The following is a 22901-nucleotide window of genomic DNA, read 5'->3' on the forward strand; positions in this document are numbered from 1 at the left end:
AATCCTATCGATATTCACAATAAAAAGTAATACATTTTCTTGGATGACCCAAATAAAAGATATGTCTCATAAAATACGATCTGTGAGACCGTCTCACATAAGTTTTTGTCATGATTATATATTTTAAAGCAATCGCTGATTTTAGCATTAGATGGTTTTCATTAGGTATCCGTTATGTTTTTAACATTGTTCGTGACAACTCCAAAATTCACTTGCGTAGACATTGGAGTAGCACATGTTCACTCAGATTAACTTGTACTCCCTAACTGTCGTGTTCATTGCAATTAACTTATCATACGCATTCCTCGATTTTGAGAATATGTATGGAATTTAAAAAGGCACAAGGAAAAGTCATGTTTGCGGTTAATTTCTGATTTTAGATCAATAACTTGATTTTTCTCGGTTTTTGTCTTTTTTTCATTAATGTGTTGCTTTTTTAGCACCAATCAAGTCAAAATTTGTCCGTGACATATAAAATTTTCTAAAACAACGTCAAGACTAAAAATAAAAGAAAAACCGAGAATTAATATAATAAAAATGAAAATTATGTAAGCCAAATGACAAAAATATATACTGTACGAAGACAAAATACTCATATCACATCACGTCGTAAGGAGAACAAAAATGGAAGTGGCATATTTTTCACATTCGTAAAGAGAAGAGAAATATAGAAGTTTGCATTATTGCACGAAAATGACAATATAAATAACCAGTGATTCACCATTGAACTTGGATCTCAATTTCTCCTTTTTTCCAAATATAGAAGAAATGGAAAGCCTTTCTGCATCTTTCCTTGAAAAATACACTCCCACTCTTTCACTCAAACCGTCACAAGTTCTTCGATTCCAAATTCAGTCTGTTAAAATCGATGAAATTTCGAAAAAGTTTGCTCCTTTTCATGATCAGATCGCAAGAAGAATAACTAGCGTTCAGACACAATCTTTACGAAGTTTTATTTACAGTTCGTTGGATGATTTCATTTGTAAATTCATCGATCTTCCCCTTCGAGCCTCCATCGATCCAAAGCGTGTGCTTACAGGGAACTATTCTCCGGTGGACGAGCTTCCTCCCACCGCCTGTGAGGTTGTGGAGGGTACCCTTCCGTCTTGCCTCGATGGAGCTTATATCCGTAACGGGCCCAATCCTCAGTTCATCCCCCAAGGCCCGTATCACCTGTTCGACGGCGATGGAATGCTGCACTCCGTCAGAATTCGTGACGGGGAAGCTACATTTTGCAGTCGTTTTATCAAGACTTACAAGTACACGGTGGAGAGGGAAATCGGTTCACCGGTGATGCTCAATGTCTTCTCCGCTTTTAATGGACTCGCAGCTTCGATTGCGCGGTGCGCCGTCACTTTCGGCCGCGTTCTTGCTAGAGAATACGACCCCAGACATGGATTCGGCACTGCGAACACAAGCTTGGCTTTGTTTGCTGGGAAACTTTTTGCTCTCGGAGAATCTGATCTTCCATACAGAATAAAAATAACACCGAATGGAGATATAATCACTTTGGGCCGCCATGAATCCTTCGGAGCTCCCTTCACAACGATGACAGCTCACCCGAAAATCGACCCGGAAACCCATGAAGCATTCGCCTTTCGACAGAGTATCACCTTCATGCCGCCATTCTTGATATATTTCAAGATAAACAAACAAGGGGAAAAGCAACAAGAAGTGCCAATATTCTCTCTACCAGAGCTATCACTTATCCACGATTTCGCTGTTTCGAAAAAGTACGCCATATTTCCCGACACACAGATCGTTATGAACCCTAAAAACATTCTTAAAGGGATGCCCGCAATCAGCGTTGATCTTAAGAAAGTGCCAAGATTGGGGATAGTTCCTCGAGACGCAGTGGATGAAAGTGAAATTTGGTGGGTCGAAGTGCCAGGGTTCAACATGGTACATGCAGTGAATGCATGGGATGAAGATCGCGGCGGCGGGGAGACAATTGTTATGGTGGCGACAAACGTGTTGTCGGTGGAACATGTGCTGGATCGAATGGATTTGACTCATGCATTCTTGGAAAGAATTGAAATAAATGTGAAGGAGAAGACCGTGAAAAGGCGGGCGTTGTCAAGTGCAAATCTTGATTTTGCAGTCATCAATCCAGCTAATACCGGGAAGAAGAACAGGTACGAGAAATATATTCAACTCAAACTCGAGCTCGTTCATTGAATTTTAAATTTGATTTAATTATCCTATTCAATTACTGACCAAACACATTTTGAGACATTTAATTTTTTGTTAATATTATGTAATTTTAATTTTAATTAAACTGTAGACAAACTGAATCAATGTTTTCATAAAAAACAAACAAAAAAAATCTTATGATTATGCATAATTATAGATTAAAATGGGAAAAAAAAATTATTTACAACATTTCCTACAATATTGTAAAATGTGGAGTCAGACTCGTAAGTAATCTCGTTCCTTCAAATAGAATATTCGTCTCACAAAATTGAAATATGAGACCGTCTTACAAAAAATTTTGTGTAGTACCAAATTAAATAATTTGAAAAATGATCGACTGATTGTTTTGTTGGCTCATATATATACAGGTACATTTATGCAGCTATGGGATCCCCAATGCCAAAGATATCAGGGGTGGTGAAAATTGATACATCGCTCTCGACCGTGGAATCCAAAGATTGTACGGTGGCTAGCCGACAATATGGGCACAACTGTTACGGCGGCGAAGCGATTTTCGTGTCACGAGATCTTGACGATGCGACAACAACAGAAGAGGACGATGGATATTTAGTAACTTACGTACATAACGAAATTACTTCAGAATCTAAATTTATTGTAATGGACGCGAGATCTCCTACTCTGGAGATTGTGGCCGTTGTTAGGCTACCGCAAAGGGTGCCATATGGATTTCATGGGATATTTGTGCGTGAGTTTGACCTTGAAAATTACAAACCTTGACCCCAATTAAATTAATGTCGATCAAATCACTGTGATCCAACTATGTACCTAGATTATTTGTAAATTTCATGCTACTCACATGAGTAGTGTTTTTATTCACTCAACATATGACACATGTGCTGAGTTCATAAATCGTGGTCACATATTCAACCATGATGTATGGATAAGTGATCATGATTCATCACTCAATACATGTAGTATATATATATTGTGCTTTCTCAAATAGTTGATTTAGTCAAAATTTGTTGTCTTGAATGATGAAGCTACATAACAACATGTGGACCAAAAAATGGGAAATTTTTTTGAAATTTCTGTAATTAATAGTAAGGAAATGGAATAAAATCCAAATATCAAATATGAGGTTCAGATAAAACTTAAGAAAAAAATATGATGTATCGATCATACTAAAAATATTTATTCTAAGATCCGTGTGCTTTATAATACGAGGATAAATGGTAAAATATATAGTACTAGTAACCGTGGCACACACGTTGGGTGTGTCCTGAATACACGTGGCTAAAATATTAAATATTCATGATATTACAACATAAAGAAAAGAGTTTATTTTTCACGGTGGCTAGTTTGGAGAAGAAATAATATTATTTTTCACGTGAGCAGTTTCCTTATGACGGTGAATATAATATTATTTGTTAAGAAAAAATATAATATAAAAAATGAGAAAGGGTAAAATAGGAAAGAAAGTTGGTGTCCTCATAGAGCGGTTATTATTAGGGGCTCAACTATAATAAAATAACAAATAGTAAATATAAAAAATTAAAAAGGGTAAAACAGGAAAGAAAGTTGGTGTCCTCATAGAGCGGTTATTATTAGGGCCTCATACTTAATATAATAGTATAGATAACATAGGGGTGATCACGGTCCGGTTTTACGATTTTTTTTAAAAAATTCAAACCGAATTGTCATTTGTGGTCGGTTAGTATTTTGAAAAATTAATCACGGTTTTACATGAAAAATTAGCCTTATGGTTTTGGGTGGTTTCAAGCGGTTGCGGTTAGTTTACGGTTTTTTTAATGAAAATTATTAAAACATATATTCTAATTTATTTGAAAACAACAACAATATATTGTCTTCAAATACAAATTATAGTTCAAAGCATATAAAGATCAAAATAGATATGACAATAACCAAGATTCAAAACTAAGTTAATAATTTAACAACACAATACATTCACAACAAAAATGACATTTACACTATTTTATCATTTTTTTTACTTTCAAACTTCTAACAAAATATTGTAGCAAAAAAATTAAATATTTTAATAAAAGACTAATATGAAGAATAATTAAGAAACAGATAAGTTTTATTTGTAAGAATTGAAGAGAGTTAGGATATAACGAAGGATGACTTCTTTATTTGAATATGTTGTTTATGAATTATTATAATTATATGCTCAATATTATGGCAAGCGGTTTAGGCACTGCGGTTTGGTGCGATTCTTGACAAAAAAAAAATTAATCGAACCGCGTATGCGTTGCGATTTATGATTAATATTTTTAATCGTAATTTTTATAAACTATTATGAAAAACGGTATGGCACAATTCGGTTCGGACGGTTAATAAAAAAATTTGATAACCCCTAATCTAATATACACATTAATGGATTAATATGATATCCCATTTGACAAACGACAAATTCCTGTACCAATTATTCACAATTTTTTGTTTTTGACACAAATAATTCACTACTTTCGCTTTCGCTTTCGCTTTCACATTCACATTCACGTGTTTCTTATTTAAAGTAAATATAACGAAGGCGACAAATTTGAAATCATAATTTTATATATATATATATATATATATATATATATATATATATATATATATATATATATGAAAGATAAATATTTGAATATATATATAAGTAATTAAACTATTATTCAAATATTTATCTTTCATTCGATTCATTGATAAAAGTTGGTTAGAATACGGATAAAAAGCAACACAGATAGATTAAAATAATAAGGAAGAAAGACGAATACATTTCACTCATAAAACGTGGGTTGTTGGTTAATGGTGGAGGAGTTTGAACGATATTTAATTGTTTTATTAATTAATAATTTATGTGTACAATTTTTTTTTAAAAAAACTAAAACTTGGTTTCAAAATTAATTTGAAAGAATATAGTATCTTCATATCGTACGTTGTTACTCGTTTTGGCATGGATGAAAAAGATATCTTCTTCAAAAATTCCAAACATTTGTGAAGAGGGAGAGAAATATGGCAGTTTGCTGTATTTACCATAAGGTACAGTTTGTTACATAGGATATGATAAGTAGGGGATATATAGTATAAAGATAAATCAAGGATAAATATAATGATAAGATAATATGTTGAATGTTTGGTATGATTTTAACAAAAGTGATTAAATTTATATATTGAATTGTAATGACAAAATTAACCTATCACAAAAACTTATATTTCATTGTTATCAAGATCTAATAATTGCATATCTCAATAATAAACATTTAAATTAAGTCATTTGTAATGTATTTTATCATTACATTAAAATTATCACACGTCTTACAAAGGATGTTTTATCCTTCTCAAAATTTATTTATCAAGTACCCATGATATTATTATGGGCTTTTTAAAAAGATACCAAACATGAGATAAGGGGGATTATTTATCAATCACACCTTTATGCCATGTACCAAACAATGCCTAAGGGGAAGAAGAAGGATAAGTTTTTCTAGTGGAGGGAAGAACAATAAAGTTTGATATATAACAAACTAATGAAAAGTGTTTTTTTTTCTCAAAATAAATAAATAAATATGTGATATAGTATTAATAAGAACAAGAGTATTACCATTGTAAAAAAAAAAAGTTTACTCAATTATTTATTTCGATTATGGAATGCAAAAATAGTATATCAAACATCACTAAATTTGTGATGAATAGATCTCTTTTGAAAATGTGAAACACTGTGTGTGTATACATATATATATTTTTGACTCAACTTTATATTTATCATGAAAAATAATATTTTTGATATAAAAAGTAATATTTTTCATGAATTTGAATCATATTTGAGATATGTCTCATAAATTTTTTTGTGATTTATGATAGATATTCGATGAATTAAAAAAATAAATTTAACTGATAAAGTAATAGAATATGTTTTTAAAATTGATTAATTGTGTGAGCTTTGCGCTTGATTGATGCAAAAATTACTATCATTTCATGCAAAATCCACTAAGAATCAAGACTTTTTACTTTGAATATCCGTGCTTGTAAAGGCATGCATATATTCAAATCTTGATTATAAAAAGTAATGATTAATATCTAATAGAGATCAATTCAAATTTAATTTCACGAGGGTTTTTCATAAATTTAGGAAAATTTCAGAAATTTGGATTTTAGAAAAAAATTGTGCAAAAAGAAAAAAAAATAGAATATATTCTCAGAGACACACAAAGCTATAGATTTTAATATTTTGAGAGAATTCTATGAATCTATCCAATCTGAAAACACCGACGGTTAAGCCATAACAATAATAGTAATAATATCTATAATAAACAACTAAAAAAAAAAAGTAACAATATTATCAAAATTAGTGAGGACAAAAGTTTGCTTAAACCAAGATTACTGGCACAACCAATTTAGTTCAAAAATTCGATTTGATTAATTCAAAAAACCGATTTGTTTTTTTTAAAAAATATAAGTTAAAATCAATTTATTCGTTTTTATATCAAATATTTTATAAAATATTGAATAAACTGAATAAATCGAGTTTCAAAATAAAATGAATATTTTTATATTCGGTTTTGTATTAGATTTGTTAACTCTACCAATTTTTTCCTGATTTGGCCTTTTGATGATGATGAAGACGATAAAAAGGCAAAAGTAATAAAATTTACAACAATAATAAATAAATAATAATATTAGCAATATTTCGGCAAGAAAAGCTTGGGTTAATCAGAAATGACCGATTGAACCAAATAAATTCAAAATTTATAAATGCTATTTTTATTTTTCAAAAAAGACGTCAAGATTAGGTTAAACCAAATCGTTTCCACCAAATAACTTAATTTAAACGAGGTAAAACATCTAACACACTATCTCACGCTTAAAAATGAATAATCGGAGCATGAAACTTACAAAATATATCGAGTATTCTATAAGACAGTCCAACATATAACAGTAAATCTTGTGTCTGTTATTATATTAAGATTGAGAATTATGACAACTTAATATCAAATCTAATTCACATGAAGAGTATTGTTCAAATCCATCCAAATACACAACCATCAATGATTTAATTAAATTAAGATTTTTAAGAAGTACATAAAAATAAATAAATTATTTTAGCATACATATTTTCTTACCTAGTTAGAAGTATAAATCATGATTATTCAAGTTGTTTAACAAATAAATTTTAAAAAAAAAATGGAAGGGGAGGGGAACATGGGCCGCTAGATTCTTAGCCCATTAACCCACTCCTTAGTGCAGCTCAACGTGACAAACCTTCTTCTCCGAAAGAGCAGATTGATCGAACAAGCAAGACAAAATTGTTCTTGTGTTGCCTCGTGAATTCCATCGATTTCCTCTTATCGTGCAAGACCATCCTTAAATCGAACCATATGTGGTAAGAGTGGCGTGTACTCTTTAGATTTTGTTTTTCTATCTTGAAGTTAGGAACTTAGGCAGATTATAGAACATCATTGAATGTTGGGGATACTAAAGCGTCTACATTTGTGCTAAGTTTAAGTTGAATTTCTTATGAAAGTAAGTGAATAAGGCTGTAGGATTGTTGGATTTCATGTTTGTTTACGTGGGTTCCTTTATTCTGTGGCAGATTCATGCTAAGTCTTTATAGGTGATTAGGTTGGCTGTTAAAATTAGGGGTTTGGCAGAACATTTGTGAAATTGAATTGCAAAAACATCAATAATTTTTTTTTTATTTCAATCGCAAAACTGAATAGAACTTTGCTGCTGGAAAGATCATCATATTAGAACTGATTCGAGCCAATATCGTGTTTAATGTCTTTTCAGGTGTAAATTATTGCATTTCTTGGTTGAAAATAGTAGAACACTAGCATAGGAAATATTGGGTTGAATTACACGTGTTAAGTATTCGATGAATTGTAATATGGAGAGAGAAAATAAGTGATGCCTGCAGATATATTATTGCTATACTGTTTTGATGTTTTCATAACGACTTGGTAAATATTGTACTATTATTTCAGAGTGGGTATTATCACATCATTACAGCTTAATTCCATAACCTACATCCAAATATAGGTATGTTATCATCAGGTAACATACTAGAAATAAAATTATTTGATCAAACGTGAATATGTGATATTAATTGATTTTCGCGAAATAGATTGATAGACATTATTATACCATGATTTATTTGATGCGTTGGAATTGTGAATTTGATTATGATAAATTACTGTGAAACACACACATCGGTGCGTTATAGAATCATGCCATGCATACATGTTGAGCCTCCAGTTCTTGTCTTATTGATTGATGAGCCGAGTGACATTTGCAAGGATTGGAGGGAGGTATGGGACTTGTGATTGGGCAGGTGTAACGTGCACTATGTCGAGCTGCCACAAGGGTACCACAGTCTTGATGGTTTGTAGGGCTCTGTGCCGCATGATTACCTCAAAAGTAGGAGTCGGTAGTATGTCAGGTGTATATCCCTACATGATATGATTGGGTACCCTATGAGATAAGATTTGAGATTCCCGTTCCTTTGATTATCTATTGATATATCACTCATTTCATTTGCATTTGATTTCGCATTCTATATTTTACTTGCCATTTTTATTTTGGTTGTTTCATATTGGGCTTGTGCTCACCCTTTGGGACTAGTGTATGTTTTCTGTGTGGGCATACTTTAGGTGGAGTCGACCGGATATGTCGAGGAGCAGAGGTGCTGGGATTGAGAGTAGATGGGATTGAGAGTAGAGATGTCTTGGGAACTTGGGTCACCATATTTTCCTGCTTTTAATTATTGGAATAAATTTATGAACTTTTGAATGAGATGATTTTCATTCTTATTTCTTGAAAATGTTTGAACTTTTGAGTCATTGCAAGTGTATAGTTTAGAGAAGGTTTTGGTCATGGTTCAAAATTTTCAAATATTTGATGTGGAAATAAAACATCGAAACGACTTGGTATCTGGTCTGAACTCAGGTAAGTAAATTTGATTTATGAGGACCGAGAAATATTTTATTTGGCAATAGTGAGCCTGTTTGTATCTTTAGGATTGTGTTGTTGCTGTTGTAGTCAAAATACAGCGGAGATGTTGCCCATTTTCAATTGAAATTAATTTTACAACATGAAAATTCGATACTTTAAATGACTAATGATATTGATTCAATATTTTTTATGAAGGAGCATTAATTTTTTTTTTAAATCCCGAAAATATGTGTTTTCTCTTAGTAGGAGATTCGGGGAGACTCACAATTGATTGCTTATTTTAAGAACGAACTTTTATATGGTTGTTGTCAAGAGCGAAACTGAATCATTGTTTAGTTCGAGTGTTGCTATGGAATTGCACTGTTGAAGGAAACTATCTTAGATTCCTATAAGACTGCAAATTTGATTGATCGGTATAATCTTCGAGAACATTTGGCTAGGGACAATTTGGCATAATATGTGGATGTATAGATAATTTAGTGGCGGGGTTCTAACTTTCAAGTTTATTTCGAACGATCGGTCAGTCACCAAACTAGAACTTGAGACCTTTGTGTAATCAAGATACGTTTAAAAATGAATAATATCTGCATGTCATTTATTCACATACATGATGCACAAAGTGAGCCGGTATTTTGAATATGGGATCTGTTGCAAGTCGTGGAATAGCTACTTTGGACGTGAACTGCATAGATGGTTTTTTTCTTAAAAAAATAAAATTATGAAAAAATATTAAGGCAACTGTCATATAATTTAGGTGCTAATATCTATTTCGACAGAATAGTGATGAAAGAAGTTTAACTAAAAGTTAGTACAGTTGGGGTTTTCACTAAAATGTGTTATATTTCTGCCTATTAACTTTTTAAATTTATTTAAATATGTCCATTTTCCTCCTGGTTTATCTATATTGTGAAGAAAAGTATTGTAATCTTGCAATGTCTTATGAGTTCATCTCAATTTCTTTCTTCCAGGGAATTCATATTTGCCAACTTTCATTTGCAAAAATGGCAAACTCTGTGACTGTATCTTCTCTTAGTCTTCTCGGATATGGTATAGTTCCTAAAACTAGCATTGCTAATCAGAGGCGGGAAACTTATGCTTCAGGATCATCCTCCAAGTTTTTCCGAATTCGGGCTGTGCAGGATAATGAAGGGCCTCGAAGATTGGTTGACATTATACGAATTATCCCAGAGGCATCAAGAAACTACTTCAGAAGTCCTTCAAGAAGGGCACTTTTTGGAGGTATATCTCTCTTGGGTGGTTTCTATGTCGCGCAAACCATATCTCTATCATTTGGGGCTTTAGGTGTGAATGATGTATTTGCTGCGGTGTTGTGTGTTCTCATAACAGAATACGTAACAAGGTTCTATTATAGCCGGCCGAAAGTCACTTTCCCTATTGCCCTTCTGAACAATTTCAAGATGGGTTTCACTTACGGTCTCTTCATCGATGCTTTCAAACTTGCCAGTTGAGGCTTTATTTTGTCTAGTCGATGTGTGCATTCGAGTTCAACTTTATACAGGTTGTATTTACATTTTTCCAAAAGGTATAGGATAGTGGAAACTCGTGATTCACTCGATTTTGCACATTCTTTTTTTTTTTTTTTTTAATTTGATGTTGCACATTCTTAGCTCTACCTTGAATTTTGTCGTATCTGATTTGTACAAAGAATGAATGAATCATTTATTACTTGGTTAGTCAAATTGTTTCTACGAACTTTCAAACGGGGTCGTAAACTCGATGAATTCGTTCAAAATTTTTCCGGATGAGATCCTCTGCTCTAATGGTGCTGTTTTTCATGCTATAATAAATATGTTTTGTATAATATGATTTTCATTGTTTGGTAAGTAAATTCTTACATAATTGAAATTATTATTAATGGAAATATCATTTCAAGTTGCGTCACTTTGAGTTGTATTGGAGAGTTAATTTTGAAAGACAGCATTTTGAATTAGCTCATACAAATGTCCCACAGATACAACACAAATTAAGAAAAAAAAATAACACTTAAATTATACTTTCTTCCAAAAATCTACAAGAATTGGATATTTTTTCTTTAAAAAAAGGAGAAAGAAATGGCGACCAATAAAAACATCATAGCTCGAAACTCATATAGAACAAGCAAAGTGACCATTAGTAAACATGGGTTATGCCCATTTTTGCAATTGCAATATCCTGATTTATTTTAGTTAATAGATGAGCATTAGCTGAGTTTAGGGTTGGGTCTATGCTACGCACCTACACCGGAGTGTTTTTTCATATTCCAATATCATGAGATTATATAGGTCTCTCACATTTTTATGGAATTTAACATATATGTTGATGATCCAATTTCTATCATTTGATTATATCATAAGGAGATAAATACTTCGAGTATAGCATAGAATAATCCCTGAGTTGGCATGAATTTGGCTAGATTGAACTCGGTTATCTGAAACATGTACGCTAATATCATTTTGTTTCTTTTGTTGAGAAAAAAGGTGATACAGTTGATTCTGAAACCTATAAATTAAATATACAAAAATTCATGCATGATGATTCAAAATACTAAAGGAGATGTTTTTGGTGGAAGTTCAAACACATTCGTCGTACTCGAACATGCCCAAACCAAGCATTATTCAATCTCAAGGTAAACATAGTTCTTAAAAGGAGAGGTAATGAAATCAACAGACCAAAATCATACGTTTAATAGTTTGATGATTAAGATGGCCACCCACCCTGCATTATTCGGTTAATGAGATCCTACCCATGTGGACATTGCCCCCATGAGAGGATGGATGGCCAAGATCTTGCCAAACATACAATTTCAAAAAAAAATTGTGGGTCCTACATATGCATGGACAAATCTTGACCATCCATCCTATCATGGGGGTAATGCCCACATAGGTAGGATGAAATAAACCGCATTATTCCTTTTTTCACCCTTTAATGATATTTCCAAGAAATTACAATAGAAATTAGGCTCTTTTTGTCATTTCTTGAATGAATTGGAATCAATTTTGAAAAACCAAGAATCATTCAGCGAATAGTGAATAACAGGTTCTGTTGGTCCTATAGTTGATACCAGCAGACAAGCCTAAACATGTCGTGTTCCCCATTTCAGTCCACATCGAGGATGTTTCATGCTACGCCAGAGGATTTTGGTTATAGGGAGAGATTTTTCATTTAGAGATTAGGCACCACTTTGATTCAGATGAGAAGGATTTGATAATAAATCGAAGTATAAAGAGAGCTGTTTATTGGCATATGATCTGTCCCAAAACCATGGGGATCAAAGATGTGTCTAATGAAACATATTCACACGATACAGAGGACAAAAAAGGAACAGAAAAAGGTTCCATCAGAAAGTTTGATCAAAGGTAACATCGTTTGGGCGAGCTACTACTAGATGTAACAACAACATCGTACTGATCAGGTCAAGGAACTGTAAGCCGACCTCCCTTTTGTCCCAACGACTTCCAACAACATCGTACTGATCAGGTCAAGGAACTGTAAGCCGACCACCCTTTTGTCCCAACGACTTCCAAGACGCTTCAAGCTGCATCAGATTTAGTTTATCGACGAAACGTTCTAAAATTTCTGCCTCTTCCTCCGGTGCAAATGCCATGCAGATACTAAGCTCTTGGACCGCCTCCTCGTATTCTCTGTAAGGGTTAAAACTTGTATTGTAGAAACTCGGGAAATTGTCACAACTGCAGAGAGATGACCCAAATATAACAGGCCCCACGTTCATACCTGTTATAGTACAGCATCATGCCGAAGTCACGTCTCAGAGCCCAATTATGCGGTTGAAGTATAAGCAATCTCTCGGAAGCCATGAGCGCAAGCCTAGAAAGTGAAGAACATATAAACGCAGGGTAACACACAAATTACAGGACATATTTTCTTGACCCAAGGAAAGGTACAACACTACGAAAACAGGGAAAAAAGACCAAAAGTTTCATGGCCTCCACCAGCCACGAGCAAATGTCAAGTGAAACAATTATGATACGACTAATCAGTTTCAAAATCTTACTTCAAATATAAGAGTAATAGAATTATAATATAATATGTTATGATAAATCCTCTCATGGTTAGATTTTAATATTTTGAGAGAATTCTATGAGTCTGAATTCACAATATCCTCATTCTCAGGCCAATCTTGTGATATATGCATCTCAACCTGTAGGATAAGACAAATAGGCACCTGTAATATCAGAACACATAGAGGACAATAGCAATCAAGATATATAGAGAGTGCAGTGATGCGCTACCTCAGCTCCTGAGGGCGCAACAAAGGCACATTTGAACCCCAGACATTATTGAACTTGTCTTCAGATTTATGAAACGGCCTTAGTGGAGAAGTCAGCATCAACCCATAATTCAGTTTCGAAGCACGCTTCCAGTAGAGTCTCTGCAATACATATTTAGTTTTTTATTTTGGTGGACAGAAGCATACTATATTTTGAGTCATTTCTCGCGCATAATGCAATAAATCCAAGTATAAAACAACATGAACTAAAAGTAAAGACTCACGATTAAATTGGCCAAAGAAATTCCGATGATGTCTCGATTTGTTGCGATATCCAGCCCCAAAAGTGAGTTGCTGTTAATGTCTGAGGCCTTAGATCGAGGGTCCTCAACACACTTTCCGTTAACAATCCCGAACAAGCTATGTCCAGAGGTTGTTCTGAATAATTCCTACATATTAAGAGTTAGCTATCAGATCCTGTAACCAAAAAAATACTGTTACGTCAATATATCCCCACCCATACACGCAAATAGTCAAAAGTTGGCATCTAGGATTAGGATGTGTTAAAAGATTTAATTTATTGGCACAATTTGCAATAACTTTTAGAAAAAAAAAACGTCCCGTTGTACAATTATGCGTGACTAAACACAAGTTATCATATGGGATAACCTCTACATGCCAAGGATTGAGAGTGAAATTAACATACCTCAGGGTTCTTAGTTGGGGGCCATATCAAAAAATCTTCCCCAACTCGAGATCCCACAATGGTCAGATTAAGTCGTCGGCAAACTTCGATGTAAATCACACTTAGCAAAATTGCTGTCAAAATTACACTCGCAAATTTAGTGGAAATCTTTTGAATTCTAACCGTGAACATATCAGAAGTAAGACAATTCACATAAAGTAGGGAATATAATGGTTTTCAAACATGGACTAATGGATCTATACCGCTGGCGCATCCAGAGCTTAATACAGTGTGCAAGTACAAGCACTTTGAATCTACTAGAACAGGTGACCTTCTGAAACCTCTCAATTCAAAAAGAACTTTGTTCACCGCACCCAAAACTTCTACTAAATCGCATCCTATCTCTCTCGACACAAGTTCGGCTTCGACTTCCCTTGATATGGCATCTAGCTCGGTCAGCCACCCATTCACATTCTTTCCAGCTATTGGCATAGATTCCACACAGTTCCACGATTGCACGTTAGATGGTGATGTCATCTCTCTTCTTTCATTAAGGATTGAGTGGGCGTCAATTTCACGGTTGAAAGCCAACAACGCCTCATCTTCAACAGCCACATAAAGCAAAGCCTAAAGAACCAATTCCGAGTGAAGCAACGGAATCAACAACAGCAAACCAAACCATTTAATACAAAACCCCAAAAAAATAGCTTTTTTACAATCCATCAAACTTAGTAAAAAGCATCTTGGGTCGTTTTTGCTAGCATAATGCTATAAGCCCAAGAGGGAAAACCAAATCCAAAATACTAGTGTATCATTAGATGTAAGAAATTCTCAAACTTGTGGATCATTCTACAATTGCTTGTAGAAGCAATTACTCCAATCATAGAGCATTAATAATCTTGAATAAAACTAGCAAAAGAATATGGCAAGATCACCTTTGCAAGTGAGATATCTTTGTCCTTGGACTGCAAACATATCTCCCGAGTAAATTTATCTCTCGCAGCCTCAAGAATCTGACATATCATAAATATAGTAATCAAGGTTTCACGTAATTTGACAACCATAAACACGAGGGGATATAAAATTTAAGTTTCATTCTGGTTTCAACAAAAGAGGATATCGAGAGAAACTAATTCAACCTCCTTGTATAAATTGGCCCTTGACGAATTATACGATAAGGCTGATACTGCCAGAGTACAAGAAGCCAGATGAGAAACGCTCGTATTCATCTTTTTAACTGCAGCATTTCTAGCTGTTTTAGCAGTCATATAGTTGAATTTCCCTTTGCCGTCACTCCAACATCCATGGATACAATCAAAAGCATACCTGATGATGCTAAGTTAAACTCACATTCAACGCATCTATATAAAATCCTCCATAGCAATCAATTGTATGTTATGTCACAAAAAATCCATCAAAACCCATTGAATTCTTGAACTCAAAGTCAAAATGACGATTTTACCTGCCAAAAGTTCCCAAAGAAGGCATAGCGACACAAGATGCGTCAATCCCACCAGTAATCATCATCTGCTGGTTACCAAACCCAGGTAAAGAAACACACATCATTCTTCAATTTCCCATTAAATGATTAGGACAGGGCAATCTTTAAACCTCCCAACAATCGCACATGTCGACACAAGACCAAATTTTCTAGAAATTTCTCTTCAAAAGCCCCAGCTTCTCAAGAAAAGAAAACAAACAAAACAAAACAAACGGTTGCAGAGATTAATCTCAAAAGGAGACAGCTGTTGTTATGAAACGCCAAAAAGCAGCAAAAACCCCCCACAAGACAAAAAGAAACAGAAGTAAAGAGGGGCCAGCAATCAAGAAAACTCGAAAAAATCAAGCTTTCTCCTCGTCAAAAACCGGTGAAGATAAAAGCTCCGAAATCAAAGGAGATGAAGGTTTAATGGAGTGGTTAACAGAGACCATTCTGGGTGCTGAGTGGTAACTTCCAAAACAAGAGGAACGCACAGACAAAGATGGTGAAGATGAAGCGAAGTAACGGCAAGTAATAAAATGTATATGGTGGAAGCTGACACTGATTATAACGCTGAAACTCCCAAGATCCATAGAATTGGAACTTATCAACTCTAGCATCAGCCAAAATAATCCACAAAAAAAAAAAGAAAAACCCAATTGCCCCTTTTAATTCTTCCCTCTAATTCTTCAACTTTTCCCTCTCTATCTCCCTCACCCGATACACAGGCCCTCCATCTGTTGTATGCATATATACAATCTTGGCTGACAGTGAATTCATAATTGTGAGCACTTTTTGGAAGGAGGGTCCCTGTTTTTACTATTGTTTTGCTTATGGTGGAGCCAAACGAAATGGATAGGAGAAAAGGTAATCTGTAATCCTACAGCTTATCGGGACTAGAATCTCTCATTACCTCACTAATCACCATTTACGTATGTCTGTACGTTATTATTTTATTATGAACTGAATTTTTTTTCCTTGCAGTAAACGAAGGTTCCTATGGTATCCACCTCGGTGAAACGTGTTCTTGTTTCTGAACTGAAAAAAAGCGATTAAAATTCTCCTCCTCCCCGATCTTTCTTACCAAAAATCCTATAGATTTTATTTATTTCAGAAAAAATCCAATAAAGTTCGTACCTTTTGGACACGATAAATATAAAGTTTTGAACTGTTATAAAATTTAAAGTTTAATGAATGAAATTTAAGCAAACAAAAGAACGAATAAACATCGACCGAACAAAACGGAGTAAAACATGTTTCAAGGGAGGTGTTGGAGCCCCGAAATGAGCGTCCCATGTGCGACATAAAAATTTACAGGCCAGGGAGGCGCCTGAGCGTCTCATGCTATGCAAGAGAGGTGTTCAGGCTCAAGAAACGTCTTAGCACCTATTTATGAATTTCTAGGCCAAGAGGGAGGCGTCTAGGTGCCCGATTAGTGGCACTTTGGTTCATGATATATTATTTGATCGTAATTCGTATGTGTGAGTTTTCATGAAACAATGTTGTCAAAAGGTGTCTTTTAGTCAATTTTGAGAGTTATAACTTAAATATTAATTCATCTGAATATATTAAATATATTTTTCAGAAATAACGTCAAATTTTGAGATAATCAGACAAAAAGAAAATATTTGCATTCATATTGAATTTCGTTCTCTTATTTCTTCCCAAATAGAGTTTACAACATTTCTGGTTATAAAATTTATGATTTGTAGTATTATCATCAAAAGTTGAAAATCGTTGTATATTGAGAAAAGATTGATATATCTTGTAAACACTATTTATATAGCAAATTAGTTTTAAAAACAAAATGTTCAACGCTAGTTTTAACTTTTATTTAATTTCTTTTTTTGAATTTCTTTATAGACAAAATATTGAATTTCGTTTTAAAAGCAAATTTTATTTAAAGACAAAATATTTAATTTCAACGTATATCGAATTTCTTTTTTTGGATTGAAAATCACATTTATTTATGACATTTAAATATTTTACATTTATTTTTCTTTGGATTTTGATTTTTCTTAAGGAATCTTGATATTATACTTATATAATTTTTTTTAATAAATATACTTATATAATTATGTTTACTAAATAACTATCTTATCCTATTTAACTTATTATCCTACGAAAATCAAATTACTTCATAGACAGTCACTTTTTAGGCATGTACATGTCCAATAAACACCAAAATAATATGTTCCCGTATCATATAAATTAACCTTCAATTTATTATGTTTTTGGTGAGAAATCATATTTAGATTTAGTCAGTAACAAAGATACGTGGTATATATAGAAAACATAACGACGTAAAATTTTAATACTTTGATTTAAAGACTAAATAAACTAATATTATGTAATGATTTAATATCTTATCAGTTGTACCAAACGATCGATTGTACATGAAAAATGTACTGTAACTTAAAGTGGTTTTATAGCATAATTTGAGAATTATAAGATTGATACATGACACGTCCCCACAATGTGTAAGGATTATGTTAATGGGGATGATATCGATTTGGACACTAAAGAAATGGTATTAGGAGGACTTCGCGAAATAAAATATATGTACAAGGATAAGGTCCTTATTTTTTATTTTAAAAAATATAATTTTTTAGTTAGGAGGACTTCGCATAAAATAAAATATATGTACAAGGATAAGGTCCTTATTTTTTATTTTTTATTTTAAATATATATATTTTAAAAAATATATATTTAAATTATCGTATGAAGAGGACAGCATTAACTCTTGCACTAAGAAAGAAAAAAGAAAACATTATTAAATATTGGTAAAAACTTATGTGAAATGATTTTACGGGTCGTATTTTATTAGACATATCTCTTATTTGAATCATCTATGAAAAAATATTACTTTTTATGATAAGAGTATTACTTTTATTGTAAATATTTGTAGAGTTGACTCGTTTCACAGATAAATATTCATGACATCATCTCACAAGAAACATATTCTAAAATATGTAACCTATATATGCCACCCACACTCACCTAGAGATAATTTTCTATTTTCACGGTAAAATTTATTTTTAATAAAAATAGCAAATTAGGATGGTTTAAACTTGTGTTGTGGAATTTTTCTTAGAGTGAGTCTTATGTGAGATCGTCTCACGGATCTTAATTTGTGAGACGAGTCAACTCTATCCATATTCACAATAAAAAGTAATACTCTTAGCATAAAAAATAATATTTTTTTATGGATGACCCAAATAAGAGATATGTCTCATAAATACAACCCGTGAGACCGTTTCATACAAGTTTTTACCTTTTTCTTATCGAATTCGAATCGAATATCTCATTATAGAATAATCTTTTAACAACATTTACAAAGTTATCCAATATCGATGGACGATGGGTCGAGCCAATCTATTTTGTAAGAGAGATACTTGTAGTCATTTTAATTTATATTTTATGTTTTTCGTACAACAATTTTCTCTATATAAATATTTTTATATTTTTATTTAATATTATTTTTTTAATAAAAAATTTGGATGCTTTTTAAATTTATTAGGCAAATCATTGATTGACGTTTGCCTGCCCAGGAGGCCCACACCATCTTGATTTCACATTCATTGGTTGTTTGTTGAAGAATGATAAGGTCGTGACGTGGAAATCATTTAAGGACCTTGAAGTTGTATGATATTTCGAAATGATCCTAAAATTTTCAAGAATTGTTAAATCTATTCAATAAATGACTCGTAGAAAAAATTGTAGGATTTAAATTTCAAATAATCCTTAATCAAGTACACATTGATTCTTTGGTTTATAATTATAATAATAATTATTATTATTGGAAATCTGATTTTCTAACAATTCACATCCATCATCAGATGGCAAAATATTGAAAATTTGTGGTTGTCTAATCGCTAAGAGCTGAGTTAATCTATGTCATATCGATATTGTTTCTCCTCTATTTCAATATTATTATATCAATATGTAAGTTTTTACTCTAGTTATTTAACAAAAGAGTCTCTTGTGAGACTTTCTCACATATTTGAGATAAATCAATCAGCTCCATAATTCCAAGATTAATGGTTTCAGTTTCATATTAATGCCCGATTGTTTTCAATGCTAGATAATGCACATATTTCATTTTAGCACTAGCCGCTTAAATGTTTGGCTGTATATTTAAAATATATATAATCTTATACTCCATATAAAAATAAACATAGATTTTTTCTCACTTCTCCTTTGTCTCTATTTTCTTCCTTAGCAGCTAATCCAAGATATGCATACCAAAGTGTTGGAAGTGTAGTCACTATCATCTATTCTTCTATGTGTTATTTGTGTGTGTATTTTTTCATGTGACGGAAAACTCGCAGCCACAATTCATCGAATGCGTGCTGAATAAGGCAAAAACTTGTGTGAGACGGTCTCACGGGTCATATTTGTGAGACGGATCTTTTATTTGGGTCATCCATGAAAAAGTATTACTTTTTATGCTAAGAGTACTACTTTTTATTGTGAATATGGGTAGGGTTGACCCGTCTCACGGATTAAGATCCGTGAGACGGTCTCACATAAGACCTACTCGCTGAATAAACCCTCGAGCTTTAACATGGTAACATGTAAAGCATGTCAGTCGAGTAGATCGTCTTAGACAAGCCCAGTACAATAACTTTTATCGAGAAAATGTCGAGAGAGATAATCAAACTAATAATAATTTGTTATCACACTCACAAATCTACAAAACTCAAACACCCCATCCAAGAATTATTTTTGTATTTTTGCTTCTATGTGTTTAATCTATCACCTTATATTTATATATCCATTGAAAATACATCTTCTCTTGTTCCAAAAAATTGCGACAGCTCATGTTAAAATACGACGTCTATCCATCAAATGTACAATTTCATTATATTCAATAGATAAATATCACATTATCTGTGCTCATATGGGATTCACAATAGATGTCCAAAAGATCAATTATATATATGTGTGTGTATGTGTGTGTGTCTGTATGCATATGTATGTATGTAATATGTATTCATGTATTGTGCATGAATATAGAAGGATAGCTTAAATTGATGATATGATGTGGCCCATAAGTGGCAAATGATTTAGGTGTATGTACTCACGGTCACAGTATAACAAATCCCCTGAAAACATGGTTTTTTTTTTTTTTTAATTCGGAGTTGGTCGATTGATTCGTCAGCGATGAAACGTACTTGCACTCATCTACTTTAAATAATTAAACAAATCAAATTTCATTAAGAGTGAGTATCATGTTAGACGGGTCAACCTTATCCATATTCACAATAAAAAATAATACTCTTAACATAAAAAGTAATATTTTTGTATGGGTGATCCAAATAAGAGATCCGTCTCACAAATACGACCCGTGAAACTGTCTCAAACAAGTTTTTTCCTTTCATTAAACATTAAGTTATTAAACCATATAAGTAGTTTTCATTCCTCATATTTTTCAAAACTAGCTCCTTGGCCTCATGTTGAAAACTTTCTTTAATATATTAAAAAATAAATAAAAATAAAATCAAAGCATATTCTGATTCCACCTTTGTTTTGATAAGCAAAATTTGTTTTTATAATCATTTAGTCGAACAGATGTTGACGTTGATATTGATGAGATCTTTTATCAAAGCTGAATCCAATCAGAAAGCTAATCCGATCAAGATTATTTTATATTGAACCAACACACATATGTACATGTTTTTTTGTTTCTAGTAATCAATAATTGATCCACGTCTTTAAATTAAAATTATATATAATTAAAATAAAATAGAAGGTGGTATTCAAAATACTATTCTTGTTTACATGCAAAAAGACATATATGGTAGCCCAATAAAATCTAATTCATTCTTCAATTTATCTGATAAATCCTATTTCATCATTTAATCATTCATCTCACGCAATACAAGGCATAAATACGAGAGATCAAAATGATAAAACATTAAGTTGTAATTGGATTGAATAATTTATTTCAAAATTTCAAAATCGATAAACTTAACTTTTTTTTTTGTGTGTCTGAAATTGTAAGCGTTATGGTATGATCGTAAAATGAATTTATTAGTACTCTTAAATTTTAAAAAAATAATTAAAATCATCATATCATATCATAAATTTAAACGCAAAAATTCTTGTGAGACAATTTTATGAGTTATTTTTTTATATGAGATCTCCAACTGGATCCAATTAATAAAAACATATTACTTTATAAGAATAAACATATATTACTTTAAGTATGAATATAGTTGCGAGTAGTTCTCTTGTGAGACGGTCTCACGAATCTTTATCTATGAGATAAGTCAATCCTACCTATATTAGGAGGGTGTATTCAACGTGGGAAATTTATTGACTTTTAATGACTTTTGTATATTTTAAAAATCTAGAGGTATTCAATCAAGACTTTTGCATACTCTATAGAAGTCTTGTGGTATTCAAAATAGACTTTCATGGAGTTTTAAAAAGTCAAGTGGTATTCAACATTGACTTTTATAAACTCTATAAAAGTCTACAGGTATTCAAATTTTCCATGGACTTTTAATAACTCCATGAAATTCATTGACATACAAACATTAAAGCCTAAGGTACAACTACAAATTGTAAAAAATTGTATTTGGTTCACCCCAAAGATTTGAATGGATTTTTAAAACTTCTAACTCTCTCTTTGTCGCTTCACATCACATATCTTCATATATTCTCTCCTCTCATCTATTTCTATTACTCTCTCAAATTTTCGAAGTGTATCTCTATATATATTTTCATCTTTCTTTTTCAAATTTTTCATTTTTTGGCTGATTGTTCATTTAATAATTTTTTATTTTAATAACACGGGGAAATTTTGAATTATAGAATTGATTTTGTGATTTTTAATTTATGATTTATACAAATTAATGTAATATTCAATAATAATAAAAGATGATAAAAAAAATGTTGTTTAATTCTTAATAATTGAATAGTTTCGTAACAACAATGATTTTTTAAATTCATTTTCGTATTTTTAATTAATATGTAAGCTATGATATTTTTATACAAAATTATATTCACACAATAATAAATAATATTATTTTTACATTTATATTATCAATTTAAAAATAAGATTACATGTTAATCAATTGATGTATTTTAAAAAATTTACAAACATGCATATAAACCCACATATATATATAAATGTAAGGATTAAACGATTTAACTTTTAAATAATTAAATTTATTTATTAATATAAATATTAAAAATAATTTCAAATTGAATATGTTATATATGTCAATTAATTATTAGTTCAAAGAAATTAATAAAAAATCACATGTTATAGTTAAGTACAAAATTTATAAAATTCTATAAAAAAAAATCTACAAAAGTCTATAAAAATCTTGCAAAAAAGTCTACAAAAGTCTATAAAAATCTTGCAAAAAAATCTACATAAATCTGTTTAT

General features: G+C 32.0%; 3 protein-coding genes across 11 annotated transcripts; 2 read left to right on the top strand and 1 right to left on the bottom strand.

Annotated features, from left to right (window-relative positions):
• Nucleotides 1-698: 698 nt before the first annotated feature.
• LOC140834496 (probable carotenoid cleavage dioxygenase 4, chloroplastic) lies at nucleotides 699-3013 on the top strand. The gene is made up of 2 exons (XM_073199405.1): nucleotides 699-2135; nucleotides 2562-3013. Exons 1-2 carry the CDS (start codon nucleotides 769-771, stop codon nucleotides 2929-2931), a joined length of 1737 nt encoding a protein of 578 aa, XP_073055506.1. The 5' UTR covers nucleotides 699-768; the 3' UTR covers nucleotides 2932-3013.
• A 4347-nt stretch (nucleotides 3014-7360) lies between these two features.
• On the top strand, nucleotides 7361-10799 carry LOC140834497 (uncharacterized). 8 transcript variants are annotated; one of them, XM_073199412.1, is made up of 4 exons: nucleotides 7361-7537; nucleotides 8139-8193; nucleotides 8805-8890; nucleotides 10074-10799. In XM_073199412.1, exon 4 carries the CDS (start codon nucleotides 10107-10109, stop codon nucleotides 10572-10574), a length of 468 nt encoding a protein of 155 aa, XP_073055513.1. In that variant the 5' UTR covers nucleotides 7361-7537; nucleotides 8139-8193; nucleotides 8805-8890; nucleotides 10074-10106; the 3' UTR covers nucleotides 10575-10799. The 8 variants fall into 8 exon arrangements, with proteins under 8 accessions (XP_073055513.1, XP_073055508.1, XP_073055511.1 ...); XM_073199407.1 differs by having other exon boundaries at nucleotides 8139-8890; XM_073199410.1 differs by lacking the exon at nucleotides 8805-8890 and having other exon boundaries at nucleotides 8139-8593.
• Nucleotides 10800-12313: 1514 nt separating this feature from the next.
• Nucleotides 12314-16405, bottom strand: LOC140834498 (uncharacterized). 2 transcript variants are annotated; one of them, XM_073199415.1, is made up of 9 exons: nucleotides 15481-16405; nucleotides 15158-15344; nucleotides 14954-15031; nucleotides 14282-14645; nucleotides 14040-14152; nucleotides 13618-13782; nucleotides 13356-13495; nucleotides 12838-12930; nucleotides 12314-12746 (listed from the first exon to the last, which is right to left on the bottom strand). In XM_073199415.1, exons 1-9 carry the CDS (start codon nucleotides 15582-15584, stop codon nucleotides 12584-12586), a joined length of 1407 nt encoding a protein of 468 aa, XP_073055516.1. In that variant the 5' UTR covers nucleotides 15585-16405; the 3' UTR covers nucleotides 12314-12583. The 2 variants fall into 2 exon arrangements, with proteins under 2 accessions (XP_073055516.1, XP_073055517.1); XM_073199416.1 differs by lacking the exon at nucleotides 12314-12746 and having other exon boundaries at nucleotides 12838-13264; nucleotides 15481-16404.
• Nucleotides 16406-22901: the final 6496 nt, after the last annotated feature.

The sequence above is a fragment of the Primulina eburnea genome, chromosome 6 (assembly GCF_022965805.1).
Source record: "Primulina eburnea isolate SZY01 chromosome 6, ASM2296580v1, whole genome shotgun sequence".
Lineage (NCBI taxonomy): Eukaryota > Viridiplantae > Streptophyta > Magnoliopsida > Lamiales > Gesneriaceae > Primulina > Primulina eburnea.